Source organism: Candoia aspera, chromosome 5, assembly GCF_035149785.1.
Source record: "Candoia aspera isolate rCanAsp1 chromosome 5, rCanAsp1.hap2, whole genome shotgun sequence".
Taxonomy (NCBI): Eukaryota; Metazoa; Chordata; class Lepidosauria; order Squamata; family Boidae; genus Candoia; species Candoia aspera.
Genome location: NC_086157.1, coordinates 56,455,627 through 56,483,253, shown reverse-complemented (window position 1 = coordinate 56,483,253; position 27,627 = coordinate 56,455,627). Strand labels below are relative to the sequence as shown.

Below are 27,627 nucleotides of genomic sequence, written 5' to 3'. Positions count from 1 at the left end.
CTTTCTCTAACATGACAAATGAAAGGTAAACCTTCTTTCTCATATTAATACATTATTCAGTGATTTTCTGAAATGCAAAACTCTGGTCTTCACACCGTTTGTCTGGCATAATACTACTTCTCAAACTGTCCTCACTGTTACCTCCTATACCCTATAATCAGAATTTTGCCAATACCTTCTCAGACATATTTAGCTAATAAATCTGTAGTTTTGCATTCACTCTTATAAACTCTCACTTTATGTAGAGAACAATAAATGTGTTATTCCAATCATTATGCAGAGATGCAGTTTTTAAACACATGTTAAGCAAATCTATTCAGTAAGAAAACTGCATCCATATTATAACATTTTTATAATAAACATTTATTATATAACATTTATAACACTTCGAAAAATAAATAAATAAATAAATAGATAAATAATTTTTCCAGTTACCATCTGTACCTGCAGCCTTGCCATATTGTAGCATTCTTACAATGATTCTGTGTATCTTTTATCAAAATTATTATTAAAGATACCAAATAAATTGAGATGTAACACTGGTCCATAAAATCTCTCCTATTCAGTGATTTATACTGTGATCAATTTATTAACATGTATAATAAGATTATTATGCTTATGTTGTGTGCATTTTAAGTTTGTTCGCCAATTTAACTAGATACTTTGTCAAATACTTATGAAAACTGAATACTACATACAAACAGCCTAACCGCAATCCAATTATATCAAGAATGGAAAGCAATTAAGTTGTATTGATGGAAACAAGAAGGCTAATCTGGACTAAATCCTTATACATTGCCTTATATGACTTATCACTATTATGAACATTTCTAGACCTTAATATGCATTTCTTAAATGTTCTAAATAGAGAGTAAGCATTCTGATGTTTTTCAGTTGATTTGAACTATATCCCCAATAATCCTGGATTTAATCTGAAACTGAAAAATAATTTTTATGTATTCTCATGTATAAGTGTAAACCCTCTTAATTAACCCTTAATTTCCCAAAGGCCACCAAATCCTATAGCATCAAATACTAAGTGGAGAGGGCAGAGCAGGTAAATCTCCTTTACTCTTTCCTCTTGCTATTGCCAAAATATTGCTGCCAGTAAATATGGCTTAAAGGACAGGATTGGGGAGTGGAGAGAATGGGGTAAGAAGAGGGGATGGTATATAGGCTTCCCATCTATGTGGTTGCTGATACCAACTGGATGACACATAATAATCATTATCATATGGCTTTTAGCCAAGTCTGGATTGGAAATGAAAAGAGCCAGACCATTTCCTAAAGTTCTGGAAAACAGCTAAGTCAGAGCTGGAAGCAGAACAGAAAGGAAGTACCACAACGTCTTCAGCATCCCCTTTTCATAATGCTGAATGCTCCTGCTGTTTCTGCCATCCTCTCCTTTCTCATTTAGTTTTTTGAGTTGTTCCTAACTTGGCTGGTCCCCTTCAGATGCTATTCCAATACAATGTCTTAGCACTAATGTAGAAAGGGGAGTTTTACTCTCCTTTTTCAGGCTGTGTTCCATACAGAAGTGCAATGGAAATGGTATGCATATGGATTTGCTGGACTTTCTCAGTTGCAGCCATCTGGAATAACTATCAGTTTTGAGTTGTTTCTTCTTTCATCTACTTTATAGGGCAAATCTTATCCCTTCAAAGGGCCTTTCCCTCCAATGTGGAATCCCATTACTTATTTGGACTACAACAATCTATGGAGGACAATGGATGAAATGGGGAAAGAGGTGAGCTTTGCACAAGTTGCAGCTTAAGATATGGGTGCAATTGTTTAGTCAGCATGGGATTGAAGTCCATACATCTTAAAGATGCTGAGGAGTCTTGTGAACATCAGCAGAACTAGGTAAAGCAGCCCATTCTCCAGAATGCAAGTCTTTTTCCATCCACCTCTTCTCCTTCTGAGATGCCAAGGAGGGGCAGGGAGGTGGTCTTTCCACTGTCCACGGGAGCATGAATGAAAGAGGCCCAATACTTGAACAGCTCAATTTCTAGACTATTTACCTATTGTACTAAATAATGGTGGGTTTAATCTTGCTTTATTGAATAAACAACAAATATTTATTTTGCTTATTAGTTAGATTTAATTAATTATATTTAAAACATTCATGATTTATGTGGGAATTTCCCTTTGTTTTATCCCAGCAACAGCAACTTTATGAGCTGGGCTGCATGGTCAGAAAGTGACTAGCCCAAGACACTAGGTCAATTTGCATGAGTTGAACCTTGGTCTCTCTACTTCTAGTCCAACTTCTTAACCTCTGTACCATACTGGCTCTCTGGTCTGGATTGTCTAGGTTTCTACAATCCAAGCATTTATTTATTGATTTACAGTATTTTATACCACTTCTATCACCAAACTTTTGGTGGTACTGCATAAAAAAACTTCAAAATATTCATTCATTCAACTCATTTATCAACTCACAGTAAAATATGCCCCTCTAAAACCCTGAGGCATAAATGACAGAATTACTATAAAAGCTGACCAATTTAAAACACTTCAAGAAAATCTTTAATTCTGAAGAACAATCAAAATTCATTCCATTGGGTGTTGTAGTTTGGGGGAAAAGCATTGGGATCTAATAAAAAGATTGGTTGATTTTTAAACATGTGTATAATCATCTCTATGTTGTGGTTTTTCTTTAGACTTATCTCCTTTCCTTTCCTAGATTCCTAATGAAGCTCCATGGAAAGCACCACATGCAGAGGAATGGGACAAAATTACCATGGAAGAGTTACTAGATAAAGTGTGCTGGACAAAGTGAGAAGTGGTTTTATATATATCATTTCTATACCACAGAAGATAATAGCATCTAAGACAAGTATCCCATTTTAAAAAATAAAAATTGGAGATTGGAGAATTCCTGATGCCTCTGTAAACAAAACCATTGAGAAAAAACACTGTCCCATGTAAACCACTTAACAATGTGCCTTAAATAACAAAAGAAAAAACAGATTTCTAGGATATTATGGCTCTGGGTCCACCTACCAGTGGCTATGATTCCCAGTAAATTATCATCCAGGGAACGTGCCCCTTTGCAGGAGTCCCATCTCTAAAAGTAATAATCAGCTGTTTGAATTGGATCCAGGAAAAAATAAAGGATGCCAATGCATTAGATAGCATGGCCAGGGATGGGGAAGCTGGTGCTTTCAAATGTTTTGGACTATGGTACTCACAATTCCTTGCCAATGGCCATACTGTTGGGTGTGATAAGAGCTGAAGCCCAAAATGTATGGAAGGCACTAACACCTCTTTGCAGACTTCCTTTTGCCCAGTCAGGTTGTTTGGGTGGTCATACTTTCTACTCCACATGGAATACACTGCATTAATCAAAACTGGATATGATAAGTCCATCCTAATGTTTACATTTGTTCTTTCTAGCATTTAATGCTTGTGTTTATAACTAGTATTCCTAAGATAATGGTGAGTCCCTTTCTGCCCTCTGCTGGTATCTTGTGTGGAAAGCACACATAACTTTTGCATAAGCTTAAAATAAGCGTAGCTGTTTTAAAAGATAAAGACACCCACCACCATCACCTCAAATAGAAAACTTTCCCAGCCATGTCCAACCCACTTTGTATCATCACCATGCCACTGCATCCCTTAATTCTCCCCAAAATGATGAAGGGCAGCTTGCCCATGTTGGCCTTGAACACTGGCTTCTAAAAGAAGAGCAAGAGAGGTCCCCAGAGAAACAACTCAACTTGGAAAATATAGCTATAGCATGTGGCTTACAAGTATAATAGGTTTTCCCAATCAGTCACTGGGAAAGCCAGTTATACCACCATCCAATCATCCCATAAGCTATGGCTTATTTATTTAAATATGGTTTACTGAAAAACCATAAGTAGCTAAGCTTACATAATGCATTAAGCCAAAAATCATCATTTACCAGGCCTATTGTCCAGTTCATATAACTTGCTAAGCCACAACTGAATAAATCACATTGTGGCTTAGCATGTTGTATGAACCACACCAGTTTCAAACTTAGGAATCTGACAAAACCTAAATGGAGGCCATATTGCAAAGTATCATAAGAGTGCCCATAATGTACCATTTATAATCAGTTTTAATCCTGTGTGTTCCTCTAAAGTAGCTTCCAATGCTAGATAAAATATATGAAAATGGGTTTCAAATGAAATATTTGCAAAGAGTTTCAGCAGACTAGAGCACCTTTTTTTTTCCCTTTAGAAATCAGCTACAGTTGTATGTTTGGTGTGCTCCTTTATTTCTGATGTGCCTTTGTGATCAAAATGTATGTTGTTGTGTTTTTTTGTTTTTTGTTTTTTTAATGGCTTCTCCTTAGGATGCAATGGAGCAGAAGGGTAATCTCCATTTTTTAAAAAATTTCAATTCTTCTAGCCAATGGAGCAAACTTGCATTTGCTAGTATTGCATGTTGGAATGTTATCTTATATGGTTGAAAATGCATGAATTTTGGGTACATATTGGGTAGATTTGGTAAGTTTCTGCAGCAAAAAGAATTGTTAAAAGTGTGGAGATTCGTTGATGTTCTGTAAATTGCATAGTTCCATTAATTGCTCAAGAGTCAAGATACGTCTAAAACCAAGCCATCCAACAGTTAGATCCAGAGGGAAGGAGCTAAGCTGTCACAGTAGCCCAGAGTGTGCTAAACCTCTAAGACAGCATGTGTGCATATATTCTGGATGGATTAAAAAGAACTGGTCCACAGAATTGGACTCCGTTGCCTATATTCTGCCGCTGAGCCGATTTGGGTCTGGCTCAACTGGAAGTGATCCCAGAGGGAAAGTCTGTTTACCACAGGAGGCAGGGTGGTTGCCTCATCCCCACTCCTTCCCTGCTCCTGTTACATCAGGCAGAGCATTCAGTCGAGAGAGAGATAAAAGGAGGAGTGTGTTGAAAACTTGCGAAGACTGAAGATTCCCCTTCCCAATTTTTTTTTAAACAAATGATCATACCGCTCTATTGGCATGACTTTAAAATGGAGCTAGGATTGAGCTAGGTTATTTTCACAGTGGCGGTTCACATAAACTCACCATCCATGAGAAGGGCAAGGGAGTGACTTGACAAGAGTCACTCCTGCTGCTTGGCAGGGCACCATCTTGCATATAAAGTGAGGCTGCCTTGAGGTTCCTTTTCCCCCAGCAAATGCCTTAGGGATAAAGGGAGCAGCGGGCAGGTGATAGGACTGCTGTTGTTCCAGGACACTCACTCTCTTTCTCTCTCACTCATCCCCACAGGCAGGCAATATTCAAAATACTTTTCCTGATTCCTTTCTGTAGGCTTCATTTAGTGTGTATCTCCCCCATTCTAGCCAGTGCAGCAAGATGCAACCATGGTTACAGCTACTGGAAAAGGCACCTGGTTGTAAAATTGCTGACATGTTATTGTTTCACCATCACAGCTGGAAAAAAGTTTTTAAAGGCAATGGGCAAATGGTAACTTGGCAGTTTCTACAACTGCTCTGCTTTGATTCTTAATTTGTGCAAACAGCCATACAAATTTGTGCACCCAGGATGTTTTAGAAATCTGGATAGAGAGGGGACGCTGCCAATATATTTAATGTCCTTTTTGCATGAAATGGGAGAGCGGGGGGGGGGGGGATTTTGCTGCTCCAGAGCCTGCAGTAATTTGGGATAGCACTTATGTTTACTTATTTATTTATTTGCATTCTTCTATTGGATTTGTTTCTGTGTTTTCTGCCTGAGTTTTGGGCTTAAAGTTGCTTTGTTTGGGATTGAGGAGCGGAAACAGTGTGATGTGCAAGTGTCTTTTGTGAAAGCATTTGCAGGAATATTTTGATTCTCCTCTTAACTTCTGAAAGAAAAGTAACACAAATATCAAAATGAGAACAAGGAAACGTTCTGGCTTCACTCCACTGCTTCCATCTAGTAGTGTCTCTAAGCCAAGCATGAATATCTGTGCCAGCCAGACAAATGTTAAATTGGTTTCTCTATGATCAAATAGCAAGGAAAAGAAGTATTTCTTATAACTACATGTATTACTTATTTGTTGGCACAATAAAGCACCTAGGAAGGAGACGAACAGTCATATGACTGTCAAATGAGTTATATGACTGTCAAACTGTAAGTCCTAAGTATTGGATCAAATTATGGGTCGTTCCCCCACCCGCAAGGTTTGACCATTTAGAAATATTACTCTGATATTAGAAGCATGAATTTTAAAAAAATCCAAATGTCAGGTCTCACCAGAGGCCAGCTCCATCTTTAAGCACTGACTTTTAGCATTTTTCTGCTAAAAATGAATAAGAAATATTATCTGGAAAAACGAAATAAGGAAAAAATGTCCAGATTTTCTCTTTTGCTTTCATGTATTTCATATGTTCATAGCTTTCCAGTTATAGAGGATTATAGGATTTCAAACTATAATTAGCTTTTCATTATTTATTTAATGAATAAATTACTTTTTTATTTACTTGAAAGCAGATGAAATACCAAATGTAATATTCAAAGTAATATTACAGGATAGATGTTAAAATAACAATCACAGTAAAAAAAATCCTCAGCAACTAAAATCTGTAATTATTTATGTTAATTTTTTAAACTGCCATATTTCCTGCTATTTAACATCAAAAAGATAAACATTAAGAATATAAAAATATATAAAACAATAAAATTTTCTGGAAAATTAAACTGCACAGAATAGGACAGTTATTCTAGTTACTCCTCAACACTCTCCAGAAAAGCTACATTTTGATCAATTTGCCAAATGCGAACTGGATGGGTGCCACCCTAACTGCAGGAAGGAGGCTGTTGCACCAAGTAGGGACCATCACCAAGAAACAGCATTTTCTGGCCCCAGCTCCACTTCACTCACAAAAGTGGGAAATCATTAGCTGTTTCTTATGGGACACACAGATATGATAGCTTGATTCTAGCTGGAAAAGAGGAAGTGAGAGTCCAGAAGGTATTTGGAAACCAAGCTATGTAGGGCTTAACATTAAAAATATTATGACCATGTAGCAGCAGAAACATCATCTCGAATTGAGATTTCATTGGGACATCCCAAGATACAGTTTCAGACCTATAGCAACGAACAAACCTAGAGTGCAGCACTAGAAGGAATGAGTAAGAGTAATAAGAAGCATTACTATGAGCATATGCAAAATTTTATTTATTTATCAAATTCTGTCACTGCCCATCTTCCTCAAAAGATTCCTGTAATGAGTAGGGCATCCAAGTCAGGATCTATAATTTAAGGCTTCATACCAAGTCTCAATGAAGCTTTTCAGATCCCTTCTAAAGGCATCCCCAATTTTAGGGGCCTGTTCACCACTTGTCCAGGAAAGGCCCTTCTTCACATTCCTTGGGAGTTTTGTTTGGTCTCCATACTATTCCCATTTGGAAGAGCACCTCTTCAGTCATAACTTTAAATATTAATACAATTAGGTTTTGTATATTTTTAATGTAGCATTTAATTTCTAGTTTTAATCATTCATGTGTGTGTGTGTGTTTAATGTTGTTAATATAAAATGAATGAAACAGGAATTCTGGGTAATATAGTTTAAAATAAGAGAATAATGCACATTGAGAATTAAAAGATTCTCTAGGGATAACCAGTTGTACATTCTTTTTTAGCCACGTTAATAGTTTTTTGTTTGTTTTTTTGGTTTCTTATATTTTTAAAGTTTGTATTCATATGTTTTGTTTCTCTTCTCTTCTGTAGTTTCAGTAAAGCAATCCATTTTAATCCTCATTTTTGTAGCAGTGATTAAAAAAAAGGCATTCTTTTGTTGATTGAAACATAAACAGCAGTGTTTTCCTTCAACCAAGGAAAAGGTTTCAGAGACCCATTGCTTTTCTGTCTGCTGGTAAGCAGGGCAGAATGGACAGTGTCATTTGATTTAATATGATTTCTTTGTGTTGGTTTTGAATGTAGTGCTGCCAAGCGATTTGCTACTCTGTTTGTGAATGTTGATGTTACCTCTGAGCCACATGAGGTTTCTGCTCTCTGGTTCCTGTGGTATGTTAAACAGTGTGGAGGTACAGCCAGGATATTTTCAACAACCAATGGAGGCCAGGTAGAGTATACTGTTAATTTCTTTGCACACCTATTTATGCATTGGACCCTCATGACAATGATGCTATCGTTTTTCAATCTGTGCCAATGCTGCATAAAAGTCCTCTCATGGAGCCCCATATAGTATTCAGTGAGTTTCCATTCTTTCAAAAATTAAATGATTTGCTGAAGCCTGGGGAGTAACTGAAAAGTTGTGGTTTATTTATGGAGCACATACTTTGCATGCTAAAGATCTGTAGTTCAATTAATGTGTCCTCACAGCTGAGGAAAACTTTTTGTTTAAAAGCTTTTCTCTGGGCTTGCAGAGGATGGCTGTGCAATAGATTTGTTTTTTTGTGTGTGTCTTTTAGTCAGTCTTAACTCTTGGTGACTGCCTAGACAAGTTTCCTTGGCAACATTTCCAGAAGTGGTTTGCCATTGCCTTTTCTTAGGGCTGAGAGAAAGCGCCCAAGGTCACCCAGCTGGTTTTGTGCCTAAGGGAGAACGCATGGTTTCCAGTTTCTAGCCTGGTGCCTTAACCACTACACTAAATTGGCAGAAAACACAAAATATCCTTCCTTGAAGGACTAACTGTCCTCTGGAAGGCTTTCTTGTTGCCTCAGCATGTAGGTGCATGAAGCACCACTTTGCTTTGCCATACATGCCCAGACAGATGAGGAAAGATTTCAGAGTAGTTTCCTTTTAAAAGATATGGCTGCCCTAATCCTTGAGGGTGTGTGCTTAATTAATGCCAATATACTTTCCAAAATGTTCCTTTGAATGGCTTGCACAACTCTATTGCTTAGCTTCATTGTGACTGCAGTAATTGGATGGTGGGGTGGGGGAAGACCTAGATATCATAAGCACATTGATGATGCCTCATTACATATTCTGTAATGGCTTTTACTCTTGTTGCTTGAAGAAAGGGGGGGATAAGAGATCTTTGGAGGATCCCACAGGTCAAATCCAGTGGGTGTGGCAGATCCACCTCCATAAAAAAAACCTGCATTTTGGAAATGATCATAAAAGTAATAGTGGAACATCTTGTTGCCTCCAGTACCCAGATACCATTCTCATGCTGTTGGTTTAGAAACCAGTGAAAAATCAAGGAATGTCAGCAAGATGGTATTCTGCATCTCTTCTGGCATCAAACTCATAGATTGTTATTGTGCCTATATTATTACAATTACTACTTTCAAAGTTATTATACAGTGTGTGTGTGTGTGTGTGTGTGTGTGTATAATAATATAGATCTAGATATCTATAGATCCAGATCCAGATCCAGATCCAGATATCATATGCATTATATAAAAAAGGGAGACTCATATCCTAACTTTCATGGATAGTTCATTCATACCTATGTGGGAAACGTGGGAAACCATCCATTTTACTTGTTTTCATTTACATTTTCTTCTGTTCTCTACCCAGGAGAGGAAATTCATTGGAGGCTCTGGACAAATTAGTGAGAAAATTGTGGAATATCTGGGAGATCGGGTTAAATTAGAGAAGCCTGTAGCCTATATTGATCAGACCGGTGGAAGTATCACAGTAGAAACATTGGACCATGAAAGATACAAGGTAATTTACATATTTGAATTCTAACATCTGCATGTTTCTCTTTGATCCTATGAGGGGAAGAGGAAATGAAAGAGATTAATATGTTCCGTAAAAGCAAAGCTATTAATGGTAATTGGTTGCATTCTGACCCCAAAACTTGTTACGATGAATGGAAACAGCTGCCTGAACCTTGGGCCAGTACTCTCCCAATATGAACTTAAAAGCTTTTGCTTCTTATTTGTGATGAACTCCAGTTTGTTTGCACCACCCAAACTACAGCTTAAGAAATCATAGTTCCACACAAGAACATTTCTAAGCAAGATGAAATTGTGGTTTGAGTCATTTGTGGGTAAAACATTAATTTGTATAAACCATTGTTTGCTAGTCTTGGAAAAATGGCAAATATATTACTGAAAAGGAGGAAGGAATGCTTCTGAACTCTCACACGAAGCAAGTTTGGGTGTCATGTCTAAGTGAAGTCATAGATAAAGGAATGAATTTGTGATACATTTAATTGTGTTGATTTGATTGCTGCAATCCTAAATATGCTTATCTGAAAACATTTTGATACACTTTGTGAAATTTACTTTTGAGCCACCTTGAGTAGGATTAGTGTCAATTATACTGTTCATTGTATTAACATGAAAACCATAGAACATGCCCAGATAAATAAATGTGGCATGTCTTTAATTTCAAATCTTATAGTCACATACTAGTACTAAAAACTGGTACAGGTGATTAGAAATAGTTTTTAAAATTCAATTTGTTCACATTGACTTATTAATCCTGTCTTAATGTCTTAACTTATTGTGCAGATTATTTACAAATAAGTCAAATAAACTTTACTTTTGGATGTTTTTTTCTTCCCCACACTACACTGCACAATTGGCAATTCTAAACAAGATCCAGCATATTTTAGATGTACTCTTAAATCCTGCATTCAGCAGTGTTCCATAAAACTGATAAAGGCAACCACATGCCTGTGAGCATGAAAGGCAAGTGAGAGAGCCATGTGCCTTTTCCAGCACAATATACAAATATATTACACTGCTGAACTGGAAAACTAGGATGTTGCTCTCTGACTGTGCCCTTGGGATCACTAGATAGTTCTTCCACGTGCCATATTAACTCCACTGCTATTTCACTCCAGTGTACTGTTTCTAGTTTGTACATATGCATCAGTGATTATTCTGAAAACATGACTTCCTCTGCTATTTTCCAATTTAACTATTCCATTTTTAATTTGCTTGGAGATACACAGTTGAATCAATTTCTTATGAGCACATAGGTATACATTAAAATGCCGTTTCAGGAGTAAGAATAGACATTGGGGAAAAAATTAATGTTTCAGTTAGATTGAGGGCAATAAAAGGATTAACACATACTGATCTGGACATTGGGGTAAGGAGCAATTAGGAAAAGTGGAGCTCTTATGGGGCGTTAGGCCAGATCCCCTGAAACCTGTTGTGTTCTGTTTTTCATTTCATTCCACCTATCCACCAGTTTTGCTCTGATGTTAATGAGAGCGAAAATCTTAAAACAGGAATTGTTCTTGGATTAAGATGTCCCAGGTCTGCCTGTAATAAGGTCTCTCTCATCCGTGATCCAATAGGTTGGCAATTACAAAAGCATGTTTTAGGACCAGGAAATGAAGAAAATATTAGAGAGATGCTCAAACTGGTTCCACTGTAACTTCTTGGGGTATAAAAGGCAGGAAGGAAAAACACAGCCAGGTTTTCAAGATTCTGATGATGATGATAATGATGCTATCCTTTCAATCCTGTCCAATTCTCAGCAATTCTATGGACCATCTCTCTCCACTTTTTCTGATCTTGTATATCTTCTTTAGTTGTTTTAAGTTCTGGCTGATGTCGACTTTGATGGTGTCTAGCCACTGTGTTTTTTGGCAGCCTTGTTTCTTTTTACCACTGACCATTCCAAGCATAACTGCCTTTTCAAGCAAGTTTGATTGCATGACATGGCCAAAATAAGTAAGGTAGAGTTTTGTGATTTGGCCCACCAGTGATATGTCTGGTTTTATATGCTCCAGTACTTGCTTATTTGTCACCTTTGCTGATCAAGGAATGCACAGGAGCCTTCTCCAACACCACAGCTCAAACAAGTTGATTTTCCTCCTGTCTAGTTTTTTCATGGTCCAACTTTCACAACCATAGGTAACTATGGGAAACACAATAGTGTGGACTAATCTGCATTTAGTTGCCAGGCGGACATCCTTGCTTTTCCATACTCAATTCATGCTCATCATTGCTGTGTGACCCTGTGCGATTTGATGCTTTATTTCTGGACTGCATTTACTGCTTTGATCAAGCAATGAATCTAGGAAAGTGAATTCTTGCATATATTTGATCTCTTCACCACTGATTCCATTCCTCACAGTGGTCATGAACTTGGTCTTTTTGAAGTTTAGGAAGAGGCCAAATTCCTCACTTTCTTCTTTAATCATTTTGATTTGATGTTTCAGGCCTTCTTTGGTTTCTGAGAGAAGAGTTGTGCTGTCAGCATATAGTAACAGATTCTGTTACTATAGTCTAAATAAATAAAGTAGAATTTCAATCATTTTGGAAGAGTCTGACCTAGCCTACCTCAAAGGAATGACATAAGTCTTGAAAGCCTGACAGCATTTTCTCTTCCCTCTTATGTCCCAGGGAACTAAAGCAGAGCAAGTTTGAGTTTCTTTTTTTCTTAATTTCCTGAGTTTAAAACATGTTTTTCTAACTGTTACCACACAGTTTCTCTAAGATCATCTCTGTGGCTCTCCACAGGTTCCTCCAATGCTTAAAGAAGCAGTGGTCCATCCTCTCTTCATGAAACAGTCCCTGAATCCAGCAATACTGGACAATTTTTATCAAGTCTCTCTCTTTTTTTAGAAAGGTTGTTGAGAAGGTGGTCAGCTTGCAGCTCCAGAGGGCCCTAGAGGAAACAGATTATCTGGGCCCTTTTCTGTCAGGTTTCAGACTGAGATGTAGTACAAAACAGCATTGATTACATTTATTGGTGACCTTTGACAGGACAGGATTCTGGCCCTCCTTAATCTCTCAGCAGCCTTCGGTATTGTTGATCATTGTATCCTTCTGGGCTGGGTTCAAAGGTTAGGGAGATGTGGTGTTGTGGTGATTCTCCTCTTTCCATCAGAGCCAGTTACAGTAGGTGTTGATGACACATGTGAGAGAACTCATCCTAGACCCCTGTTTTGTGGAGTTCCTCAGGTTTCTACCCTCTCTCCATTACTGTTTACCATCTACACGAAGCTGCTGTGGGTGATCATCTGTTGGCATGAAGTTAGATATCAACAGTATAATGATTGTACCCAGTTAGACATCTCCACCTGGGCTGAACAACTGCTATCATCAAGACTGTTTCCTAGTATCTGGAAGCTGTGGGAGTCTGAATGAGGAAAGTCAGGCTTTGGCTTTTAATCCAAACAAGACTGAGTCGGTTGTGGATTTTGGGGTTATCCAATTATGGGGACTTTGTATCTTTAGTTCTGTGTGGGGGTATGCAATTTGGAGGTTCTCTTGGACTCTCAGTTTCTTCTGGAAGAGAAGTGGCAACCCTGGTTTTGCCCAAATCCATCTTGCACACCAATTGCTCTTCCTGAATTAGGAGGCCTTATTCACAGTCACGCATGTCTTGGTCACCTCTCTTTTAGACTATTGCAATGTACTTTATATGGGGTTACCCTTGAAAACCATCTGGAATCTGCAATACATCCAGAATGCAGTGGTGCTGGTACCTATAGGCACACCATAGTATGCCTATGTAACACCACTACTTTGCATGCTGCAGTGGCTCCCTACAGCCTTCTGCAAGCAATTCAGAGTCCTGGTTACCATCTACAAAGGGCCAGGTTATTTATGGACTATCTATTTCTGATTGTCTCTGCCCATTCCACAGGATTGCAGGGTGGTTATGATCCAGGTCCCTTCTATGAAACTATGTTACTTAGTGGGACCTAGAAAGCATGCCTTCTCTGTTGCAGCACAGCATACTTCATGATATTTGGTTGGACCCAATCCTGTTGACCTTCCATATGGTCTTGAAGACTTAGTTCTTCTAGGCCAGAGTGTTGGATAGCACAGCCTATACTGTGCTATGTCTGTGTGTGTTTTGTCATTGATAATTTTTGTTTTTTAACTGTATGTGAGTCACCTAGAGGTGCTATTTGTGAATTGGACAGCCATTTCAAGCAATCAGATCAGATCAGATCAACACAAGATCTTGTTAACAAGCCAGAGATTCCAATTCAACCAAGCCAAAAGAAATATATATTATTTGTGAGACTCAGTTTTCTTGATCAGTTGTAACTGAGAGTTTCATGCCACACAAGTGTATTATCGTATTATGTAACAACAGACTTAATTTTGTTTGTGTTTCTTTTTAAGGCCCAGTACGTTATTAGTGCCATCCCTCCTGTGCTTAGCTTGAAGATTCATTTTAACCCACCTTTGCCTTCAATGAGGAATCAGTTGATTAATCGGATTCCTATGGGGTCAGTCATCAAATGTATAGTATACTACAAGGATGCATTCTGGAAGACAAAAGGTATTTCATGTTAACTGAAGGGGCAGGGCAAAGGAGCAAACAGTGATAACATGTTTCAGCTTATACTAGTGCATCAGTTCATGCTTTTCTGAAAGTCTTTCAGAGATGTGTGCATGTAAAAGTATGGTTTTATCTCATGCTATATTTCACTGGTGTAAAATTTGGAAATATACTGTATCCCTTGAGAGTGCCTTGGACTACAAGAAGATCAAACCAGTCCATACTCCAGGAAATAAAGCCAGACTGCTCACTTGAGGGAATGATATTAAAGGCAAAACTGAAATACTTTGGCCACATGATGAGAAGACAGGACACCCTGGAGAAGATGCTGATGCTAGGGAGAGTGGAAGGCAAAAGGAAGAGGAGCTGACCAAGGGCAAGGTGGATGGATGATATTCTAGAGGTGACGGACTCATCCTTGGGGGAGCTGGGGGTGTTGACAACCGACAGGAAGCTCTGGCGTGGGCTGTTCCATGAAGTCACGAAGAGTCAGAAGCGACTAAACGAATAAACAACAAACTGTATCCCCAGGCCAGATGTGCTGAAAGTAATATTGTGTATATCTTTGTGATACTACACAGACATCCAAACTCAAAGGTGCACATGCAGAGTTGTCTTGCAATGTCCTGTTGTTCTGTTCTTACGCTTCTTAACTTCAGCAAGATCTTGGAAGCAGTGGCAAATATTTTGCCATCAAAAGTGTGTTATAATAATTAACTATATAATATTTAAAAACAAGCAAGGAACAGGAAAACAGAAAAACAGACCATGTATATTAAAATCAAGTTAAAATCAGAGTCAGCAAGATAAAATACTAATTAAAACATACATACATACATACATACATACATATTCATTTTTTTCTTTCTGTACTTTCAATTATGTCAAGCAGATGAGTGTTTTAAAGATGATGTTATGTCCCTTATCTTTGACAATGCATGAGGTGCATTGTAGAGAGCAAGATTTTATTCAAAAACTTGGGGATATTCTTTATGCCTGCCATTTGCCAGGGAAACAAAAATTTGGCATGCATTCAGATGATATCTATGGATCTAAAACAAACAAACAAACAAATAACATCCTGCTAGCTCACAGAGTTATATAATAGAAATGTGATGCTCAGAAAATCCTGAAGATTAAATATAGTACAGTGGTGACTGTGGTTCTGAAGGCATTCTTGAAACCCTAGAGTATTCTCAGCACTGCACAATTCTGAGCCAAGCCTATACCTCTTATATAATTCTGAGCTCAACTCATAGTATCCATGTAGTGAACAGATCTTATGATGATGGAGAAACAGCTCTTTCTGGGATCATACCAACAGGTGGCTGCTCCTTACTATCCTAAGAGTTCATGAATGCTATTAGAGTAAATGTGTTTTGTTGTAAAAAGTTACATATATGCCAATTGATACTTATTGTCATAAGGACCATAGTAATATAGCACTTGACAGCTTTTGTTAAGGGAATACCATATTCACTAAACCTACAAGAACTGCTGAGCTAGATTCACCTTGCAATTTTTCTTAGATTATTGTGGTTCCATGATTATTGAAGATGAGGATGCACCAATTGGTTTGGCATTAGATGACACTAAACCTGATGGAAGCTTTCCAGCCATAATTGGGTAAGAATTGCTTCAAAGTTACCAGAGATGAAGGGTGAAAAGCAGGGTCTAAAAGGGAATTAACTGTGCCTTGCATTGTACACTTGAAGCATGAGTATTTGTGGAAAAAAAATGTATGTACAATAGGATATGAAAATCTGTCTCGGAGGAAGAATTATTGTAGATTTTAAATGGGGATAATTATTTTGTCTTGGTTGAATATGTTTTACTTTCTGCCTTTTTAGTTTACTTGTATATATTTTAATATGTTACACAGAAATACTGAAACAGAAAACAAATTATTCATCTGCTTAATTAATCTTTACTAAAAGCTGTCTTGCAGTTTCTCAGAATTTTTATTCCACTGTGAAAGTGGCTTCAGTTTTTGTTCCTTATTTTTAGACTGAGAATTTCTAATATACTGGGTTTTTTATGTTTATTGTTATATATAGCAAAAAATGCTGCTGCTGTTTTCTGCATCTCATTTTTCCATCACTCTGAGGTTTTCCTAAAAGTCCACATTTCTCTTGAAATTTAATCGAAAGGTGGGAATCAAATCAATCAATCAATCAATCAATCAATTGCTGTATAATAAAGGACAGGATATTCACATCCATTACTTTAAAAAGTAGAAAAACACCATATCCATGAACATTTTACTGAAATTTTATTCTATTTTGAAAGCAGATTATTTTTCATCAAACTGAGTAGAAAGTGGTAGAAAAAAATGCAGGATTTTTCTGCACACCACTAAATAACTGTTAAAAGAAAAAATCTTTTTTCTTTCTTTTTCCATCAGAGTTGGGCAGCTATAACAAATTTGAATAATAAAATAATAAAGTAAGTCATAAGAAGAATCTGGCTAGACCAAATTAAGTGCAGCAATTTGTTCTCACAATCACCAGCTAGATGCCATCAGTGGGTTACAAATACCCTCTCAGTTATTTTCTGTAGCAACTGTTTTATAGCACCTCTGTGTGTCTTTTATGGGTTTCTCCCCTAACTGAGAAAAATACATATACTTCTCTATAACAATTTGGAACTGCTTCATACTTTGAAATATGGAAATTTACCATTAATCAGAGACTGAAAGGTTTGGAAATGTGTTTTAGGACAACCATATTAAAATCTAACTGACATAAGTTGGTCCTATTTTGAAATGATTAAATGATAAAAGGAATAAGATTTATTTCTTCCTCTTTGTTACTTTAAATTTCAGTTTCATCCTTGCCCGAAAGTGTAGAAGACTGATTAATCTCACCAAGGAAGAAAGGTATGAGCAATAACCCTCAATGTATTATATTTCCAGAAGCCAAAAGATGAGAGTCCTTTTCTTCCTATCCAGTTTCATTCACTGGGAAGCCAAGGAGAGTCTTTTCTTACTTTCTAGTTTGTGGGATATATTGATAGCAAGTTCTATCCAAGCAGGTTCTACACAATATTAAAGTCACAAACAAGGTCTCCACATTAAGGCTTTCTCTGTGGGAGGCTTGATATTTCAAACATTTTACCCTCAGAATCTTTACTACATCCCACTTACTGACATTTCGTAATGCTGCAAAAACAATTTCATTCAGGTGGACTTTGAAACTCAAATGTGTTTATGCTGCTGGCTTTGTTGTTTTTTTCTCCACCTTTATATGGCTTTTTAAAATATTCTTTCAGGGTAGTTATTTTACTTAATATTGGAATAAAATGTTTGAGTTCTTTCCTGGGTAGTTATATTATTCAATGTTGGAATAAAATGTTTGAGCCTAGAAATATAGAGTATGTTATTATCAACTTCCTTTCCATCTATTTGCATTGGGTTGGCATTGCGTATTAACATAATCATGCAATTTTTTTAAAAAAAATATTGAGCTACAGACTGGCATAATCTCTTCTTTCACCTTCAAGAATAGATTTCTGCTCTGACAACATCAAATCTTGGTTCTTGGTTTTCACATTCAATGTACCAATGCAGAAATATTTCTGCAGCATCCAAGTTTCCTTTTGCCTCTAGCCACATCAACAGTTAGAAGTTCTTTCAGTTCTAATCCAGTGACATCACAAGCACAGTTCTATTCATACTTGACTCTGTTCTCCTCCAGTAGTTCATTGGCTACCTTCGGACCTCAGGTGCTCATATTCCAGTATCTTGTCTATGTTGTGTTGTTTGTAAATGCCAATTTGGCTTTCTTGGCAGAATGTTGAAGTGGGCTGCCATTTCCTTCTCCAGTGGATCATATTTAGGCTGACCCATCTCTATGACCAGTCTGTCATATATAACCCTTAAAGGAGTGTCTGCTTTTGATCGACTCACTCATACCATCAAGCCCCTCCATCTCTACATGGTAACTATTCACAGAATCACATAATAATATATCTTTCTCAGTTCTTACTTTGGCACTGAAAATAAATAAAGCAACAATCTTCCTATTATTTCAGCTTCTTCTATAGTGTCAGTACTACTTTTTTATATATCAGCTTATATGTCTATTTTTGATTGGTAAAAAGAGTGATATTCTCTCTTTATCTCAAGGATAGCCAGACATAAATGCCATACTATACTTCTTGCCAGTGTGCCAAGAGTGATTGAATACCTGCGTTCTTTGTGTAGCTCCAGTTGCTCTGAAATAAATGGATGTCCAAGTTATTTATAAGGAAGCATCATATGGGGTCTTTATTGGCAGGTCAAAATAAACACTATATTCCTCTGAGAGTACCATGTGGTTCCAAAAGATTAGCATTTAAAAGCAGGATGTGGATCATTTTTTCTCATCTAAGATAAACATATTTGGCTTGATGCATAGTTATTTATCTGGCTAAGGATTATAGTGATAATACTAACTTCACTGTACAAATAACTCTGATCCCTTTTGGGTCATGTGTGTAGTTAGACCTCCCCGGTTCCCCAAGGATCATATTTGGGAAATCTGTCTAAATAGAGAATACGGTTTTCATGCATGGATACAAAGTATTGCTTTTGGGCAAGCAGTTGGAAAAAAGCCATTTGTGGAACTGGCTTGTAGGAAGCACAGGACTCATGTAAGGAAAGGCAGCCTATGATGCACATGTGGAATCCTTTTTGAAAGCAGAAACTCCCACTGCTCAGCTGTTGACAGGGAATGACATATGCCTCAACTTTTGTCTTTGAACCAGCACCCGCCCAGCCATAGCAGAAGCCGGCCTTTTCAGTAATGGCCCCAGATCCCAGACAAATACAAGGATCTGTTTGTAGTTCTGATTTCTCTTCCAGTTAAGAACACACATGCAGATTGCAGAAACTGTTTATATGGCTGTTCAGTTTCTATGAAGCTTGGCTTTGATAAAAAGAGGACTGTGGAAGGCAGGTTCTAAAATACGGCTTCAATCCTTGCAAACACAAATAATTAGCAAATCTTAAATGATGTGCTAAAATCCAAACTGAGATGATACTTTACCTTCATAAAGTAATTCCAGAGAGGCAATATATATCTCATTAATATTTCTCCCACAGGAAAACACGGATCTGTGAGCTCTATGCAAAGGTGCTGGGAACACAAGAAGCCTTACATGTAAGAACTTAATTTCTGATATCATATATCAGTTGTTTAACAAAATAGCAAAAAAATGTTCATAAAAACTTAGGCAATATATTCATTGTGTCTACAGTTGGAGAAGCCAGACTAAAACTAAACTGCAAGATAATGGTTGATTCCAGTCATAGGTCAGATCAGGAGAAGCCCAAATGTGAGGGCAGTTTAATTATTTATTATTGTCAAAATGCCCCTGGGGTCTGCCACAATTGTGTAAATTGGGTAGATGAGGAAGCTGACATGTACATATTCAGAAATTATTTTATGCTTCAGAATGAGAGACATTGTTTATTCCACTTTAATTCAAGTGAAACAAATGAAATTTTGTAAATTAATAGCTTGCAAAAATGAAAACATGGAAATGGTAACTTAGTAGTTGATAATTTTAATAGACTATTCTTGCACCACTCACATACAACAAGAGACCTAGAAATGGGGGAGGAGGGGAAATGAAGGAGTATTGTACTAAAATATAAGAGGACTTGTAGATGATGTTTTTATTGAGTAAACATTCTGCCTCATTCACATAATTTTGTGAGGAATTTCCATATGAAGAGAAACAAGTTTCAATAGAACCTATTTTTGGGATCTGTATTCTCTTTCCTGAAAAAAGAAAGATGATTACATTTTTTTAAAAATGGTACATGAGAAGGAGTTAAAGCATAAGAAGCAACTACTATCTAGTAATGGATTCTCTGTGTAAGGTGTAGCTTGTCTGGTCAAAACAGCTAATCTGACTTGTCCATTCTGCTTTCAGCAAGTGGACATGTATCCCATTTTATGTCTAAGCTTTAGCATTAAAAACAGAATCTTCCTGTGAATGACTGGGCAGAAGCTCCACATAGTTTGAAAATTTTATATCAATGGCTGCTTGAGTTGTCCATTTGAGGTCAAGGAAAATGTGCTCAACTCATTTGAGTACATTCCTTTGTGCCAGCTACTTGGGAATGTTACAAATTCTGTTCACATCAGTGCATAATGTTGAAGTGTACTAAGTTTTAAAAAGTACTAAGCATAACAAGGAGATGCCATGTTTGTGTATCTTTTATTGCAGATTGTTAATATATTGTTTTCTACTACAGATTAAGGTTACTATGGTAACTAATCATTTTGGCCGGGTGAAGAGGTTGAATTTAATTGTCCCCTTTTCACCTGTTAATGGTTGCATTGCCTAAGGGAGGAACTTGCCTGAATTTGTTTTAATTTCAGTTTCCCTTCTGTGTAGGCTTGCAGAGAATATGCAGCTGAGAGAAATCTCTCCTCTCAGCAAACAGCCTTTAAATATGTTTGTTTTCTGTAAATAAATTATTTTTATAGAAGTGCCTGGTGTGTGACTTTTCTGATCTCTCCTGGGCCAAAATGCTTTCTAGCTCTCTGCCAACACAGATTTCTAATTATTGGGAACAAAGAAGGTTCAACTTTTTACTGTCTCTTGCTTCCTACCATCTTTTAAAGTAGATGTATATGTTTATTATCTTTGGAAGTGAAGTGATATAGGAAATTAGTTGATCCAAAGTTTTCTATTTATTTTGTAAAGTATCTTCTTTTTGTTTCTTTGCACTGTTCGATAATTTTGTTTGTGTAGCCAGTGCACTATGAAGAGAAGAACTGGTGTGAAGAGCAATATTCTGGAGGATGCTATACAGCTTATTTCCCACCAGGGATAATGACCCAGTATGGAAGGTATGGTAACCATAAGTAAGGATGTTAAGATTAAGGGGTTAATGAAGAATATGAAGGACTGTTAATTCAAAGGAATTGCTTTAACTTGCACTATAGGTATACAGTAACTCCTGGGAACTGTGCAAAGGATTGCAGTAATTAAATACTTGTTTCCAGAATCAGTATGGCATTTAGTAGATTTATAAAGACAACAGATACCCCCTGCAACAAGATAATGCATTTTTAATTGGGAAATATATTTAGGCATTATCTAAATTTATGTATCATCATGTACATCACGTGCATATTAATTTGCAGTTAAAAATTTATGCTTATAGTGGGTTTGCTATTGTAACTGAATAATAATAGTAACTGATTATATGTTAAACAGGTAGTGATTATTGTCCTTTATGCCTTGATCCTGTAAGAGTGATGGGACTTCTGAGATTTATATTCATTTATTCCCTTGCTATTTCAATTCCCATTAAAGCTACCAGATCTGGACTGCAAAAATATAATTGCTTTTTATGGCAATGATGAATTTCTGTATGTCTTCCCATATATACAGAAGGCTATTATGCTTTACATGGTTTCTGCATAGAGTGATTTGTGTTGTAGCAAGTCATGCATATGATCATTTATGGATAATTAAGTCTGGCCTTGCTAAGCAAGATGATTTGGAGCTAATTTCAGGGTTCAGCAGGGCACTGACACTGTTGATAGGCTACTTTGGAAAATGTCAGCAGCACACATCCTAAAGCAGTTCGTAGAAAAGTTTTGAATGAAGCTATTTTTAACGATAGTTTAATGAACTGGCTTGATGAACGTTGTATATACTTATTATTATGTTTTTTTTTCTTTCCGCAAATTATTATTTATGTATCAAATGATTGAGTCTTATTTATAAATTACTCTTGGATAGACTATTTCAGCCTTGTAGGAGTAGTTGGGTGGAACTGTTAGCCTTATCAGTGATATGTTCCTGATTTCAGCAAGCTGAGTTTCATTCTTTTCAGAGAGATTCCAAAGCATTAATGCTGTTTGCATGCACCATCAGGCTGCATGAATACTCCTATCACAACTGTTTTTTCCAGGGTGAGGGCCACATATTGCTTTCAAATCACATACTGTGGACAGCATTCCAAAAAGTAGTAACTGGGTCCAGAGCAAAAACTAAATTCGACATGGTTTTATTTTGTTTACATTTAGATGTAATTAAAAGTTTAATGAAGCTAAACATGATTATTATCTGGTCATATGTTTAATAAATTTTATCCTAACACTTTAAAAACACAACTTAGTAATATATTATAGCTATTTAATATAGGATAATACCAATTCTAATACATATTTGGAAAATATACTAATATCAAAACATAATTATAAATATGTATTATATATGTGTGTATATGTGTGTGTGTGTATACTGTATTTATGTGTGTGTGTGTGTACACACACACACACACACAATGCTGTACTTTGAAGTCAATTAATCACAGTCAATACGTAAAAGAAGTATTGGGATGCAGTTAAAAGCACAGATTTACACCTGCTTCAACCAGGAATTGCAAATATCTCTTAGAGAACCTTAGATTCTGAAGCTAGGGCTGCAATTCATTCTCTCTGCTTGTTGTCAGATTTCAGACTAGGCTTGGCTGCAAATTTCTACTCTTCCAGTAACTGAATTATGCATTCAGAGACTATATAACAGCAGAAGCTTCATAGGCTTGATATTGCATTATTGCTTTATTGCAGAGAAAGAAGAGAAAGAGAGAGTGGTTATACACACACACACACACACAGACACACACAGACACACACACACACTGTGTGTGTGTGTGTGTGTGTTTTATATGGCCATCCATCTCACAACAGTGCCTCAGCCTAGCCTCCTGGCCTGAATGCCTGAAGAAATGGCCAGGTCTTCACAGCCTTACAAAAGGCCAATAGGGGTGGGGCCATCCGGATCTCAGTTCCAGGGTTGGAATCTTCAACCTTGTCTTCCTACCCTTCAATGGACTGTGGGCCTTTCTTTTCCTAGCCTTGAGACAGGAATACATCTGCTCCATATTTACTCAACAGTTTGGCCTGGCCTGAACTGCTCTGATTCCCTCCTTACCAGCTTCAGCCTTTACATTAAAGTAGGCCTTCCACTGAAGACAATTTTTAGCCAGTTTTTCAGGAGACACATGGAGGTGGGGGTGGGCGTAGAAGTGGGGAAGAGTTGGCGTTGCATTATAATTCTTCAGCAACCATTACAGTCTGCAACCTCCAGGCTGCATATCACTGCATTAAACAGAAGTTTCCATTTCTGCCGACAGAGGTTCTTTCCTCTTTTACAAATAGAGGATTCAGGGGCCAAGGGAATGTGCATGTTTATTTCATTCAATTAACATCACATCTAATTTTGCCCTGTATATCCTGGAGAAAGTTTCAAGATGATCAGAAATAATAGGTTATAAGTTATGCCATGTATGTGCTAATATTAGGAATAATTTTGCATGGTTTACAATCAGAGGAATGTGTCCCTCAGGCATTTCATGTTCTGCCCTTGCTTTCAAAGGATTCTTCGTGAGCCAGTCGGGAGGATCTTCTTTGCAGGGACTGAGACAGCTTCAGAATGGAGTGGCTACATGGAAGGTGCTGTTCAGGCTGGAGAAAGAGCAGCCAGAGAGGTGAGGAGTGGGTTGCATTAAACATATTTTACATATGTTTTCATGATGATTCTCTGGATTAATTTGTCTTTCCAACCCAAAGCAACCTCAGGTTGGTTTGCATGACCTCCCATTAAAGATATATGATTTATTAAACTTATAATAAAAACAAGGAATCAATAAGCACTAAATGTCAAAAGCAAAACCAAACTCACAGAAGCTGGATGTGCATATGTGCATTTAGGACCCAAATCAATCTTAGAATATGGCAAACAGAAAGTTCTTAATAAAGCATCTGAATATCAAAAGAGGGGGTTTGACTGAGCCTCCTTCTGGAAATCCTGGCCTTGCTCAATCAGGCCCTAAAGTTCTGATGGTAGTAGGATGACTACTGCCTGATGCTGATGATTTAGGAAAAGTCTCCACTGTAATGGACAGAGAATATGAAACCGAACACTAGGAATGATGATAAGGCTGCATTATTCTGACTTAGTCATTCAAAATAATCTATTTTAAAAATGCATAGATTGCTATGTGGATGAGGAATCCAGTCTCATGTTTGTTTATGTCAGAAAAGCGATTTGTGCAAATGAATCTGACCTGCTTGTTGTCTTGATTTTTTTTAATGAATTCACATTTAGTTGCACTTTTATGTAACTCCCATTTATGTCAGTAAGACTTGCATATTTACAGTGCCTATAATGCAGCATTTTCACACTTTGGCTAGAAACAGGATATTTTTTAAAAGGGACAGTGAAAAAGCTGTGATGGTTTTTGTTTGATTGTTGTTTTGTACCTAAGACTTAAATAATCTCTTTTTAGGTACTGCACTCAATGGGAAGATATTCAGGAGAAATATGGAAATCAGAACCAGAATCACTTGTAAGTATGCAACTTTTTATTTGATGTTGAGGATGATGTGAAATAGTGCAGGACTTTAATCAAACAAAACATAGGAGCTCATCCACTCTTGCCACCCTCTGCATATATTCTGCTACTAACAGACAAGTAATATGTCCACTTACTTTAGGTGTCATCCACATGCCCAAAGCTTTGTGCTTTCCTCCCAACCTCAACAACTCTCTGGAGAAAAATCTACCAACCGGAGAACTGCTGCCCCAACAGTGCTCTTCTTACCACTCCTTAGGAAGAAGGCTGGTAGAGTCACTGCCCTCACATAAGGGAGGTGGTTAGTGAGCACCACCAGCAGCCTAATAGCAGCAACAGGGAGTTGTTGACAGTGCCCTTGTGGTCAGGGGCCACAGCGGTATTCTCCAGCAAGCTCAGAGAAAGGGAGAGTGTCATGAAAAGGGGCAGAAAAGGCTAAGTTTCTGTGCTTGGCCAGGGAAGAGAGGCAGGCAACAGAAACGGAGAAGAAGAATTCTATTTCCCTCACCTGCTCCTTATTTTGACACAGCAGCAGCAGTTGGCTGAGTGCTTGGCAGTAGGGGAGAGAGGCAGACCCATTGGAGAAGAATGTGGTAGGGAAGGCAAAGGAGGCTGAGACCACTGTGGTGGGATGTTGTACAGAATGTTGCACAGAAATTACCAGGGTTCCCCCTGTTCAAAGGTATTCTGTTAGGTCAATAGTTATCAGTGCCAAAAAAAGGAAAAAATTTGGGCGCCAGGCCACTTTCTGTTCTATCTGGCAGACATAGTAGAAATGGCCACAGAGAGACTGAGCCACACTGCTGGATGGGAGGGGGTGGTCCTGGAGCCCTGCAGGTCACTCACCTTTGTTAGGCTCCTCCTCCATGTGACACAGAATGTTTGTACAGGAAGTTTTCTTCTGTTTTTGGTTGGAAGACACAATTTGCCTGCTGGATTATTTTGATCTGGCTTTAGCTGGTCTCCAAGTGGACTGGCAATGAGATGGCCATCCTCTGTTATGAGGATGTGTTCTTAAGAAAGGAAGCTTGATCAAGAAGTCTGTGGGGATAGGCCCTTAGAAAACTTTAGTAGTGAATGCAGAAGTCTTTCCCTATCTGGTGTCCTCTTGGGCATCATCTTCATATGTATCAGTGGTACATACCAATATTCTGTCAATAATACCTAGAATTAGAGGAAGGGCCATGTGGAAAGGAATGATTTGGTTCTCACTCTGTTGATCTTGAACTAATAAATAAGCTATAGTGAGTTCATTTCAGGGGTATAATTTAAATTTCATCAACAATATGCCTTCAACAATAGCCATGATAGCCCATATTGTAAACCACCAATTGGTCTGAGGTGCCGAATAGGTTTTGTAAATAAATAAATAAATGATTCTTGAATTCCATTCTTCCACCATAAATAAGAGGGACGCGGTGGCGCTGCGGGTTAAACCGCTGAGCTGCCGATCGGAAGGTCGGCGGTTCGAAACCACGCAGCGGGGTGAGCTCCCGTTGCTAGTCCCAGCTCCTGCTCACCTAGCAGTTCAAAAACATGCAAATGTGAGTAGATCAATAGGTACCGCTTCGGTGGGAAGGTAATGGCATTCCGAGTCGTCATGCTGGCCACATGACCCGGAAGTGTCTACAGACAACGCCGGCTCTAAGGCTTAGAAACGGAGATCAGCACTGCCCCCTAGAGTCGGACACGACTGGACTTTATGTCAAGGGAAACCTTTACCTTTACCTTTACCATAAATAAAGGATATAGTACAATTTCTGAAATGGGTTTATGTTTAGATTGTGCATAGTTCAAAATGATTTGAAAGAAGGTATTTGGACCTTGAGTGAGCACAACACCTTCCCATTATTCATTAAAGCAGCCTGACATTTTTCAGGCTTCCATGAAAATCTGTTTAGAGTCCTCAAAGAAGCATCATGTTTTCATCAGGGTCATGCAGAATCCTAAAAAAATATATAACGCTTCAGTGGATAGAACAAAGCTGCTCACATGAGCCCTGAAGCACTTCACATCATTTTTGAACCATGCACTATCCTATCATGGAAATTTTTTAGATGCCTTCCATGCAACTGCCACATGATCTTGGGAAAAGCTGCAGCCGCTTAAAGGTGTAGGCAAGTGCTATACTGGCGTCCCTCCTACTCTTTAGCACCTTTTGAAGATCAGATCCAAAGCAGATCAGATCCAGCCCTACCATTTTTCTATGTGTTTTCCAACAGTGTGATGCCTTCCTAAGATAGTGTATCTCAGTTCAGATGCAGTATCATAAGTATGGTATCACTTCATAGAATTGTCTAATTATATTTGGTGGTTGTTTTATTTTTAGCCCATATCCTAATTTGCTTTTTACATCAGCATAGCACTCACTTATTTATTCCTTTTCATGTTTAATATAGTTGTATAATTTGCCAAGTCCTTCTTAATATTCTTAAAGAGAAAAGTCTGAAAAATAAATCTACATTATTATTCTCTACTGTAGATGCAGTTCCTTCATTCTGTTAGAATTCCTTCTGTTAAATGCATATTCATCACATATGTAAAGGCTATCTCCCACCTAATAATGGACAAATCTATCCACTTCCTATCTGTGTCACTTTATTTATCAAAACTAATATTTTATAGCACTTATCTTAAAAATCCCAAATCACTTTGTAAGAATTATAAAAACAAAGAGTAAAAACAGTAAAAGCAGAAGGAAAAAGAAGGAAAAATATAGAGAAATACAGAATAAAACAAGACATTAAAAACAAGAAGCAAATATTCAATAGTGTTCACTTGGAGAAGGCTAACATTGCTGTGTTTGGCCTTGTGCACCACAGTGGGAAGATCATTCCACAGGCAGGTGCTACCTCAGAAAATATCTGGTTCCATGTTGCCACCCTAACAGCATTTTGTAGGCCAAGGAATGGAGAACAGAATTCCTCTGAGGATTAAATATGTCTGGGACATGATTGAAAACCTCTCTCTCTCCCTCCCTCCCTCCCTCTCTGTTTGTGTGTATGTTTGTGTGTGTGTGTGTGTGTGTGTACACACATTTATTTTTGTCGGCAACTGCCCCTTATACATTTTGTGGAGAATTGCTTGAAACATGAAATTTGCAGTGAGAAGGATAATAACATT

The 27,627-nt window shown here is 37.7% G+C and overlaps 1 protein-coding gene across 1 annotated transcript in view; it reads left to right on the top strand.

Annotated features, from left to right (window-relative positions):
• LOC134498893 (amine oxidase [flavin-containing] B-like) overlaps positions 1-27,627 on the top strand; it is a 66,773-nt gene that overhangs the window by 32,720 nt on the left and 6,426 nt on the right. The window contains exons 4-14 of the mRNA XM_063305261.1: positions 1,643-1,747; positions 2,687-2,778; positions 7,899-8,040; positions 9,447-9,596; positions 13,979-14,138; positions 15,668-15,764; positions 16,963-17,016; positions 19,222-19,279; positions 20,886-20,983; positions 23,526-23,637; positions 24,439-24,498. Of these exons, the coding sequence (XP_063161331.1) occupies positions 1,643-1,747; positions 2,687-2,778; positions 7,899-8,040; positions 9,447-9,596; positions 13,979-14,138; positions 15,668-15,764; positions 16,963-17,016; positions 19,222-19,279; positions 20,886-20,983; positions 23,526-23,637; positions 24,439-24,498 (1,128 nt within the window). The remainder of the gene's footprint in view (positions 1-1,642; positions 1,748-2,686; positions 2,779-7,898; positions 8,041-9,446; positions 9,597-13,978; positions 14,139-15,667; positions 15,765-16,962; positions 17,017-19,221; positions 19,280-20,885; positions 20,984-23,525; positions 23,638-24,438; positions 24,499-27,627) is intronic.